Below are 11598 nucleotides of genomic sequence, written 5' to 3'. Positions count from 1 at the left end.
CTCGTATCCCTGGTAGCGTGATCCGGCTTAAGTTGTTATTGGAGACTGGCGTTCGGGGATAAACAAGGGAAAAAGAAAATATACATTTAAAAATTAAATGAAAATAATTGCCTTACGCAATATTCTATGCTCAGACGATCATAACACTGGCATATTCAGCAATGGATAGAACATATGACAAACGACATGTCTTAAACGTAATACTACAATATGTGCTCAGCTGTTGCCAATAATAATAGCACTCGTCATTCCACAAGCAGTGGTTTGTTTCTCTCTGCTTACATCACAATATTTAAGTACTCTCATCATATATCCTAATAACACATTCCTATAGTATAATCTACTACAATTTCACGGAAGCACCAAATCATACCACACCCAGTGGTTTCTACCTTTGCTTTACATCGCAATAAAATAATCACAATCCTGTCCCACTCACAATCCTACTACACCTCTTCTCACATTATAATATCCAGGACAAAACAATCGGTTTTCCTTAGATTCTCGAATTTCTACACACGATTAAGATCACAACAGCCATTCTCAGCTGAGTGAGTAGAGCACTGCTTGAAGCGAGTGCAAGGCTCGGTCTGCCCATACCACTGTTGTCTAGGTCACATTTTTCCTTGCTTGAGGCGGAACAACATCCTTGACACGCCTTCATTTTCTACATAACCAGTAGCCAATACTTCCTGTCAACAACCATTGGCTCGCTCATTATGTTGTATTGTTTACTTCTCCTGCTATTTGTGATTCACTCTTAAGACACTCCCACAGTGACTTCTCTTTTCAGTTATTCGCTTATAGCATTTCGTCACACCGCACGTGACATGTTAGAGTCCTCTTGAATGGTTATCCACACTTCCTGACCACGCCTACTGGGTATCTGTTTTCTGTATGTGGGTCTGGGTATTTTCCATAACCTCTCAGTAGTGTTAGTGCTTATCAGATGTTTACGACTTTGTATATCTGACTAATTGCTTTCCTTCCTTCTCCTATCATATTTACAATTCCTGTCTCCATATCTCCACTCGGTATTTGCCTCTGATTGGGGTCACTATTAATTAACTCTGCTGTTATGGTCTTCTGGGTCCCGACAGTTGGAGGTATATTTATAACCTCGGCGGGCGAGACGGTCCGCGAAGTGTGAGGCTTCGTGACATTCAATTGAATGATGGGTGAAGCTTCGATGTGGAGTCACGAGTCCTCGAGTGAATGCGCTGGTGCGGCTGGAGCTTCGAGGATTCGTGCGTGAGTTAGTTATTGGTGAAGTGGTGATGTTTGATGGCGCGCTTCGAGGCTCGAGTTAGACGAGGGTACCATAACAAGCGTCTGACCTGAGGATTTACACATGACCTGACCTCACCATCATCTGAAGAGACCGCACCTCCCCTCCCTCTCGGCACCACCGCGCTGCACTTCCCCCACCCCCCTCCTCCCCCACCCCAAGCTCCATCGCCCCAGCCTTCCCACACATCAGACCCCAGATCCCCTTCCCCCTTCTTTTTATACTTGTCTAATTTGCGAAGTAAAATTGTACTTATAATATGTAAATTTTCAGCTTGGCTGCCGCAACTAAATAAACCGTTTATTATTATTATTATTATCATTATTATTATTATTATTATTATTATTATTATTATGTCAAAAGTGACCATGTACCAGTCGTAGCAACAGTGTAACTTAAGCTTAAACACTTTAGAAAAACAAAAACTAAAACAAAGAAAAATATTGAACTATTAGGAAAAGATTATGAAATGACAGAGATATGCATTGAAAGTTCGGAATAGACATGCAGTACTAGAAAATGAAGTAGAGAATGATGGGGCTGAAGAGAAATGGAACATTCTGGCAGAGGCAATACAAAAAGGAGTAGAAGAAGTTATCCCGGACAGCAGGCGAAGAAAGAAGAAACCATGGATGACGGAAGAGATCTTAGATAGGATGGACGAGAGGAGACATTTAAAAGGTCGAGATGAAGGACAATATAGGATTAAGAATACAGAGATACATCGTGAATGATGTAGAAAGAAGGGGCAGTGGTTGAACGAGCAGTGTGAGGAGGTGGAGGAACTATGCAGAAGGAGTCAACATTCAAAATATGGCAAGATAAAGGAACTAACTCAGAAACGGAAGTGGAATAAAGGCGGTGCTGTGAAAAAGAAAGATGGCAGTCGTGATGGATGCAGAGGAGGTGGGACAAAGAGGGAGTGAATATATATAAGAGCTGTTTAGTGATGAGAGACCAGAGATGGACGACTCGGCCGAAGAAAATGAAGGCCTAGAATTTTAGAGAGTGAAGTAAAATGGGCAATGAAAGACATAAAGAGTGGGAAGCGACGGTTTTACGATAGAAATGTTGCAAGCAGTTGAAGATATGGCAGTATAGAGTATCACAGAGATAGCGAACAAGGTCTTCAATTCAGGACAGATAACTGAACAAATGTGGAAATCCGTGTTTATCACAATACCAAAAGTAAGCGAAACGCTTGACTGCGATAAGTACAGAACCATCAGTATCATGAACCAAATAACAAAAATCATACTGAAAGTTATACTCAAACGATTACGTGGAAGAATAAGAAGTGAGGTCTCGGAGGAGCAATGTGGATTTGTGGAAGGAAAAGGCACGAGTAATGCAATATTTATGTTGAGAACAATGGCTGAGAGGGTGATAGAGAAACAAAGAAACCTGTATATATGTCTGCTTTATTGACTATGAAAAAGCCTTTGATAGAGTTAGACATGAAGACTTAATGGAAATATTGAAAAGCATTGGGGTGAACGGAAGAGAACTCAGAGTGATAAAGAATCTATACTGGGCACAAAAGGCGTGTGTAAGAGTAGATGGCGAAGCGACAGAGTGGCAGAACATCAGCAGAGGTGTCAGGCAGGGTAGTGTAATGTCACCGGATCTATTTTCATTATATGGAGAAATAATACTGCGGAATATCAGAGAATGTGAGAGGATAAGTATTAGAGGACGTAATGTAAATAACATAAGGTATGCCGATGACACTGTGCTGATAGCGGACAAAAAAGAAAAATTACAATTAATGCTAAACAGAGTAAAAGAAGAAAGTGAATCCAAAGGTTTGACAATTACTAATGTACAGAAAACGAAGTTGAACACAACCTCTACCAAAGCCTTATCAAATGTAAGCCCCGAAATGTTTATAGTCATTCGCGTTCTAATGAGTTATTTTTCACATTCATGGTGCAGAAGCCTGCTCACACTATCACTAGGCTCATAAAACTACCCAGGGAAGTACGAACACAACCACTACCAAAATCTTATCAAATGTGGGTGTGCAAGCCCCGGAAGGTTTAAGATGAAACTTGTATTTTTTTTGTCATATTCATGGCGCAGAAGCCGTGTCATGCTATCACTAGACTCATAAAACTACCCAAGAAAATACTAACACAGCCTCTACCAAAACCTTATCAAATAAGGGTGAGCAAGCCCTGGAAGGTTTAAGAATATGGCGCAACATCTACTAAGGGTCATTTCCGCAGTCCAATACAGTGTCATTGTAAGTATCCAAACCTAACTATGCTCTCCCTAATGGTTAGGTTTTCTACTTTTTTTTTTACAACAAAGGGGACAGCTCAAGGGCAACACATGTATACTAAAAAGATTACCTCTGTAGTTTCTTCAACCCTCATAGCTTCTATATTAGCAGCAAATTACGCAAGAAATTAGAAAGGAGCAAAACTATAAAAAAACTATAAAAAAAATATACTCTTTCTTTGGTTAAGTTTTTTTCTTTGCACCAGATACTATAGAGATTACCTGTGTAGGTTCTTCAGATTTCATAGCTTCTATAATAACAACAAACAGTACTCAAGGAATTAGAGTGGAGCCTTTTGTGTTTGGATGGGGACCTTAAAAACTTGCTGTCTTGAACTATGTATCTATGGTTCATATCATTAAACATATCGGCTCCCAAGCACAAACATTTGACAAGGCTTTCGTATATAGGAGTTTTGAACATTTCTTGGGGTAGTTTTGTGACAATTCTGGTAGTTTGATTATTCTCTTGTGCCATGAACCTACAAAAACACTCATTGGAACGTGACTGATCTCCTTATCGGCTTTTGGAAGTAGTTGATGTGACGGGCGGAAGCGACTGACACTATCAACCTATAGCCCATACTTCTCCTTACAGCCGAGGAGAGAGACATCAACTACCTGTTCCGCGTGGCCCTGGCGCTGCTCCCCACCCTGCCCTACCTGCTGACCGTTGACGTCTGGAGGTGGAAGGTTTACGAGGGACTCTACCGACCCCAGGACTGGAACTGTGAATACTGGAAACTTAGGTGAGGAGTGGTGGCAGATGTAGTCAAAGGAGAAGTAGCAGACGTAGTAGTAGTATACTATTATACGTAGTAGTAGGAGGAGGAGTAGAAGTAGAAGTAAGTATAGAGGTTTTGCAGTGACGTCACGAAATAGCGTCGTCTGCACCTTGTTCGTCGTCTGCAAACCCGCTGGTGGTCACCTCCCCAGCAGAGTGAGCAGACGGACCACGTGTGCCTCATCCCCAAGTCACTACCCGCGGGCAATTGGCAGGACCTTCAGCATCATTTGTGTTAAGTGATTACGCGAGATCACTTGAGAATGCTGCGAAGCTAAGATACATCGAAAAATCAGTGCTTTTGGAGGTATAGACCCTTATTTATTAGGGAAACACCCCGAGTCTGCCCGTCCTCAAACGACCTGCCCAACATCGGTTACCATGATATATATAGCTATCTGGTGAACAGCAAGAGCAAGCTGTTTACAGGGCAGTCGTTCAAGGCCTACAAGAGCCTTGAGGTGGATGGTAGACTGCCTGTCTGTCTGGCTGGTTGAGTGACTGGCTGCCTGATGGGTAGCCTGGCCAGAAGAGTGGCTGTCTGGGTGGCCGGTTGATAGACTGACTGACTGGGTATACAGCCAATAGACTGGCTGTCTGGCTGACTGGTAGACCTGCTTTCTAGCTGGCTGGCTGACTGGTTGCCTGGTGGGTTGATTGGCTGGCTGATTGATAAACTGACCGTCTGTCTAAGTGACCGACTGGATGGCTGACTGGTTGACTGGATGACTGACTGGGTGGTTGACTGACTGGCTAATTGGTTGGCTGGCTGGCTGGTTGACTGGCTGATTGGTTGGTTAGCTGACTGTTTGGGTGGTCGGTTGACTGGCTGTCCCTCTGCCTGGCCGATCTCCTGTTGCTGACCAGTGATGCCCAGGTAGGCCCAGGTAGGCAGCACAGGAGAGGGCAGGTGACGGCAAGTCACCTTAGACTACGCACTCTTGGTCACTTCCCTGCGTACACTTATATACTCCACCCAGCACTGAGCTCTGTCCCTCTGTGCACTTTGCCTCCACTGAATTTCCTTTCCTATTTTCTTCCCCTGCTTGAGCGCCGCCATGCGTGTTTACCTCCGCCAGCTCATGTAAATCCCGTTCCAGAGTAATCCCCCGCCACACAATAAGCTAGGGGACCCGGGGCAATACCTAAATGAGTGTTACCTCATGTAATAATCTAATCAGTCTTGCCTGTACTATTTACCTCTGACAAAATGAGCACTCCAGAGTCGAGATGAAGCAGCCGGCCGCCAGTTCTCCCTCCTCACAGCTGCTATCCACTTCCCCCGCTCTTCTGGATTCGCTGGAAATCTATAAAATGACACAGCATTTCTCCCGTGTCGGTTAGAACATCCAACCGCACAGCATACGTATTGCATGACGAACACACAGAGCACTTGTGCAGCCCCCACCAAGGTTTGCTTTGATAAGTGACCACCACCACTGACCACCAAGATGGCCGTGCAGGCCCGCGCTACCCCCGCACCCCCACTAATGACGTCAGCTGCAAAACCTCTATAGGAGTAGTAGCCGTAGTTGGAAAGCGGCGATCAAGTGGTTAGCGTTAGGGCGTGGTGAGCCCGAGGGCCTAGCGTGGACTAGGTTCAAGTTCTCATCCAAACACGATGATTTTTCAAGTCATCGCCGAGTGGCGGAAGATCACCCATATGCTGTCCGGATCTTCCATCAACCCTGAACTTAGCGACTTCGGTCAAGAGGAGCACCGGGGGGCAGCATGGGCCCAGCAAAAGTCATGCATCAGGGCAGCCACTATAAATAAAATTAGCCTGTGCTACTAACGGCCTGGGGCAGTCCATAAGGCCCCTCGAGAAAGCCTACAGGCGCTACAGGCAGCCCATAAATAAATAAATAAAGAAAGAAAGAATAAAAAGTGGGAGGAGTCTGAGGAGGAGGAGGAGGAGTGGAAGTAGGAGTAGCAGTAGTGGGAGTAGTAGTAGTAGCAATAGTAGTAGTAGTAGTAATAGTAGTAGTATGAGTAGTAGTAGTGGAAATAGTAGTAGTAGTAGTAGAAGCAGTGGCAGTAGTAGCAGTAGTAGGAGTAGTAGTAGTAGTGGTAGTACTTGTAGTAGTAGTAGTAGTAGTAGTAGTAGTAGTGGTAGTTGTAGTAGTAGTAGTAGTGGTAGAAGTAGTAGTTTTTTTTTACAACAAAGGAGACAGCTCAAGGGCACAAAAAAGGAAACAATAATAAAAAAAAAGCCCGCTACTCGCTGCTCCTAAGAAGAATCAAAAGAGGTGGCCGAAAGAGGGGTCAATTTCGGGAGGAGAGGTGTCCTGATTTGACAACATGAAAGAGTTCAAGTCGTAGGCAGGAGGAAATACAGATGAAGGAAGATTGTTCCAGAGTTTACCAGCGTGAGGGATGAAAGTAGTAGTAGTAGTAGTAGTAGTAGTAGTAGTAGTAGTAGTAGTAGTAGTAGTAGTGGTGGTGGTAGTAGTAGTAGCAGTAGTAGTATAAATAGTTGTAGTGGAATTAATATCGTTGCTTTATGGGAACAGTGTTTAGTAAGCTTTGTCTGTCAGTTTATTTTTTGTCTGTTGCTCTCGAGCTGCTTCCTCTACTGTAAATTTTAAAAAAATAGCAGGAACGGTGTGATCTTTTACATGCTCGACTGTTTACCCAAACTCATCTCTCTGCTTCCTAATGCAAGAACTAACCTGTATTTTTACTCTTTATCCCATCCACTGCTGCGGGGCCCAATTCAGCGCCGCTAATTCAGCGCCACCAATTCAGTGACGTCAATTCAGCGCCGCCAATTCAGCGCCGTCAATTCAGCGCCAGCCCAATTCAGCGCCAAACTCTTCAGCGCCAGATTATTCAGCGCCTGTGCGCTTCTTATTAGCCATAATAGGTGTCTGTGTTGTATAACCGTTGGATGTAAGGATGATGAGGGGTGGAAACAAGGTGCCAAACAGTTTCCCCATTAAAGACAACATAATTATGATATTTGGCATTTATAGAGAGTAATCGGTTGCCTTAAAAGAACGAAACAGCTAAAGTCTCTATGTTTACATATTAAGGATATCATTACCATTTTTGTGGATATTCGAAATTATTTCAAGCACTATATAGCATACTAAACTACTAAACTACTAAACAAAATGCTAAACAACTAACCACTCTTTTCCTCTAGTCAACACCTGGAAAAAGCTCCTCTTTACCTCCTCCAACCCCACTCTATGTTCATGAGGTGAGGGTGGTTGGTTCAGCTTACCAACAACAGACCGGGAGAGAGCACCGCGCTGGCTGGTTGTGGAACGCTACCTGCCTGCCTGCTCCTTCCAGCTCCTCACCCACTCACCTCTGTACAGTTCGCATTTGGAGCTGACGCCTACTATTCTGATTTCCTTAGACTTAAAATTTCAAACTTTAACCCAAGGCGCAACCAGTGCAAAGCAAGAGAGGAAGAGTGAAATTCTGTCATGAAGGATATCTATATCGATTTGATAGATTAGAAAGACACAGAATGATGTTAAGTTTTGGCGATGCCATGAAGATGGAAGATGCAGAGCCAGAATTCATACATTAGAGGAAACAGTAATTAAGAAGATTAACAAACATACCCATCCCCCATCTGCAGTTGAATTAGAGGTAGAAAAGGCAAAAACAGATGCAAGACATCGGGCTGAGAAGACGTGTGAACTTCCAAGCATTATTACTAACATGTGCTTAGAAAATGTCTCAAGCTGGCATTGCACAATTAGCAAATAGGCAAGCAATGCGTAAAATCATTCGGCGAAAACGATAAGTAATAACCATGATGAAGCAGCAAACAGACGACTACGAGGCGAACTGGGAATGTTGCATCCAACCATATGGAACTTCCTCCATAGACTTAAACGAGTCCAAAAGGGACGGGATGAATATTTCGAAAAACTTTCAGCTGGGCATGAACCTCAAATCAAATTACTAAAATACAGAAAAGGAGATGAAAGAATATTAAAAATTGTTTCTGAATATGACAAAAGAAATGAAGTAGAATACCTGCATGCAATTGCGCACAATTTATCACACTAAAAATAAAGAATACACTCTTGTAAACGATTTTAATTGTTTTTTTTTAATAATTTTAAATTAAATAAACTAATCTCATAAAAAACTATGGTTCTTTGAATAAATTATTGATTTATGGCGCTGAAAGGGTGGTGCTGAAGAGTCTGGGGCTGAAATGGGCTGGCGCTGAAACGGCGGAGCTGAAACATCGGCGCTGGAATGGCGGCGCTGAATCGTACCCTACCCCACTGCTGCACTATGTAACCACCTTAAGAATATTGTGTGTGTGTGTGTGTGTGTGTGTGTGTGTGTGTGTGTGTGTGTGTGTGTGTGTTTAATTAGAATGGGAAAAGTGATGGTTAGATATCAATGTGTTTTTGTAGGTATGTATGTATATGTCTGCCTGATGCATAGTATGTACGCATACATAAGTATGTATGCATGTATAGATGGATGGATGAGTGAATGTGTCTATGTCTCCCAGGCAGGCGTACAGCGGGGTGGTGCCCACAACGTACCGGAGCGTGAATGAGCTGGACATGCTGCCGACCTACCAGCTGGCGCACACCACCACCGCCACCAGGCACTACACGGCGCTCTTCATGCAGTTCATGGTGAGGCACAGAGGGGAGGGGAGGGCTCTGTCTCCAGTCCTGTGCTATCTTTCGTCCTATCTATCTATCTATTTATCTGTCTCTCAATCTATCTATTTATTTTTATATCTATCTATCTACCTATCTATCTCTCTACTTCTCAATCTATCTCGCCTCTCTAGCTACCTATCTATTCATCTATCTATCTATCTAAATATCTATATTTTTCTATTCGTCTAGCTAGCTGTCTGTCTGTTTATCTAACTTTATCAATCTATTCATCCATCTGTCTATCTATCTATCTATCTATCTATCTATTTATCTATCTATCTATCTCGATCAATTTATCTATCTATCTATCTATCTATCTATCTATCTCTTTATCTCTCTCTCTAAAAGCCCGTATTCCTAAACGTATGCCTTCATACATCCTGTGCCTAAGAAGAGTGACCGTTCCAATCCCTCAAATTACCGCCCTATAGCTTTCCTTTCTTGTCTATCTAAAGCTTTTGAATTAATCCTTAACCGGAAGATTCAAAAGCACCTTTCCACTTCTGACCTTCTATCTGATCGCCAGTATGGGTTCCGCAAGGGGAGTTCTGCTGGTGATCTCCTTGCCTTCCTAACTGACTCTTGGTCATCCTCTCTTAGCCGTTTCGGTGAAACCTTTGCTATTGCGCTGGACATATCAAAAACCCTTTGATAGGGTCTGGTACAAATCTTTGCTTTCCAGACTACCCTCCTACGGTTTCTATCCTTCTCTCTGTACCTTTATCTCCAGTTTCCTTTCTGACCGTTCTATTTCCGCTGTGGTAGTAGGTCACTGTTCTTCCCCTAAACCTATTAACAGTGGTGTCCCGCAGGGCTCTGTCCAATCTCCCACTCTCTTTCTGTTGTTCATTAATGATCTTCTTTCCAAAACGAACTGTCCTATCCATTCTGACGCCGATGACTCCACTCTGCATTACTCAACTTCTTTTAATAGAAGACCCACTCAACAGGAACTAAACGATTCCAGGCTGGAGGCTGCAGAACGCTTAGCTTCAGACCTTACTATTATTTCCGATTGGGACAAGAAGAACCTGGTGTTCTTCAACGCCTCAAAAACACAGTTTCTCCACCTATCCACTCGACACAATCTTCCAGATATCTATCCCCTATTCTTCGACAACACTCGGCTATCACATTCTTCAACACTAAACATCCTCGGTCTATTCTTAACTCAAAATCTCAACTGGAAACTTCACATCTCTTCTCTTACTAGTCAGCTTCCTCTGTACCGTCTCCGCCAGTTCTTCTTCCCTGCACAAATGCTTTCCATTTATAGGGGCCTTGTCCGCCCTCGTATGGACTATGCATCTGACGTGTGGGGGGGCTCCACTCACACAGCTCTCCTAGACAGAGTGGAGTCTAAGGCTCTTCGTCTCATCAGCTCTCCTCCTCTTACTGATAGTCTTCTACCTCTTAAATTCCGCCGCCATGTTGCCTCTCTTTCTATCTTCTCTCGATATTTTCATGCTGACTGCTCTTCTGAACTTGCTAACTGCATGCCTCCTTCCCTCCCGCGGCGCCGCTGCACACGACTTTCTACTCATGCTCATCCCTATACTGTCCAAACCCCTTATGCAAGAGTTAACCAGCATCTCCATTCTTTCATCCCCTTCACTGGTAAACTCTGGAACAGCCTTCCTTCGTCTGTATTTCCTCCTGCCTATGACTTGACCTCTTTCAAGACACCTCTCCACCTGAAATTGACCTCTCTTTTGGCTACTCTTTACTTTTATCGTTTATAGGAGCGGCAAGTAGAGGGCTTTTTTTTACTATTTTTATTGCCCTCGAGTCGTGTCCTCTGATGTAAAGAAAAGAAAATCTCATTTCGCCTGCTAAAAAGTCTCGTAGAAGTTGCTAAGAATTCCAAGGACTGTTTTGTGATGCTAGTGATTGTTTTACACGACCTCTGCACATTGAAAGGGAGATTATCCATGGAAACCCGCTTAATCTTCGTTGTGACCTTGAGAAATAGTCGTAATGGGAGCGCAAGACGTTTAAAAATATTAATCAACTCCAACATGTCCAAGGCTCAGACAGTTTTGGCTCTCTCAACAACGATTTCCAAAGATCACAGAAGAGATCAGTCAAGTTACCAGGAGTGTTTTTCACATTCTCGGTGCAGAAGCCTTGTCAAACTATGACTAGGTCTATAAAACTACCCTTAAAAGTACCCACAATCTCAACGAAAGCTAAAATCAAATATGGATGTGTAAAAGCCCAAATTCCTAGACGTCTCGGCATCTCAGTTGGTCTGTATAAAAAAAGCCTCTCGTAGAAGTTTCTGGGATTTCCATGGAATGTTTTGTGGCCCTAGCGATAGTTTTTCACGACCCCTGCACCTTGAACGGGAAAACCACCCATGAAAACCAGGTTGATCTAGTCTGGCCTTAGGAAATAGTCGTAAAGGGAACCCGACATGTTTAAGAATATGGACCCAAAGCCCCGAAGTGTGTAAGCCCCGAAGTGTTTGAGAATAGGGAACCAGGAATACTACTGGGTAAGGTTTGGGTGAGGTTGCGTTTCTCGTGACTGTCTTAACTTCTTTCTTCGGTGACTTCTTTGGCAGATCCTTTAGTCCTTATCAAAAATGG

General features: G+C 43.4%; 1 protein-coding gene across 1 annotated transcript in view; it reads left to right on the top strand.

The window, feature by feature from the left end:
• The first annotated feature begins 1174 nt into the window (after positions 1–1174).
• LOC126982039 (angiotensin-converting enzyme-like) overlaps positions 1175–11598 on the top strand; it is a 54556-nt gene continuing 44132 nt past the window's right edge. The window contains exons 1-3 of the mRNA XM_050833757.1: positions 1175–1223; positions 4170–4320; positions 8848–8977. Coding sequence (XP_050689714.1) covers positions 1175–1223; positions 4170–4320; positions 8848–8977 — 330 coding nt within the window. The remainder of the gene's footprint in view (positions 1224–4169; positions 4321–8847; positions 8978–11598) is intronic.

The sequence above is a fragment of the Eriocheir sinensis genome, chromosome 50 (genome assembly GCF_024679095.1).
Source record: "Eriocheir sinensis breed Jianghai 21 chromosome 50, ASM2467909v1, whole genome shotgun sequence".
In the NCBI taxonomy this organism is placed as follows: domain Eukaryota; kingdom Metazoa; phylum Arthropoda; class Malacostraca; order Decapoda; family Varunidae; genus Eriocheir; species Eriocheir sinensis.
This window is presented reverse-complemented; position numbering and strand designations above follow the sequence as displayed.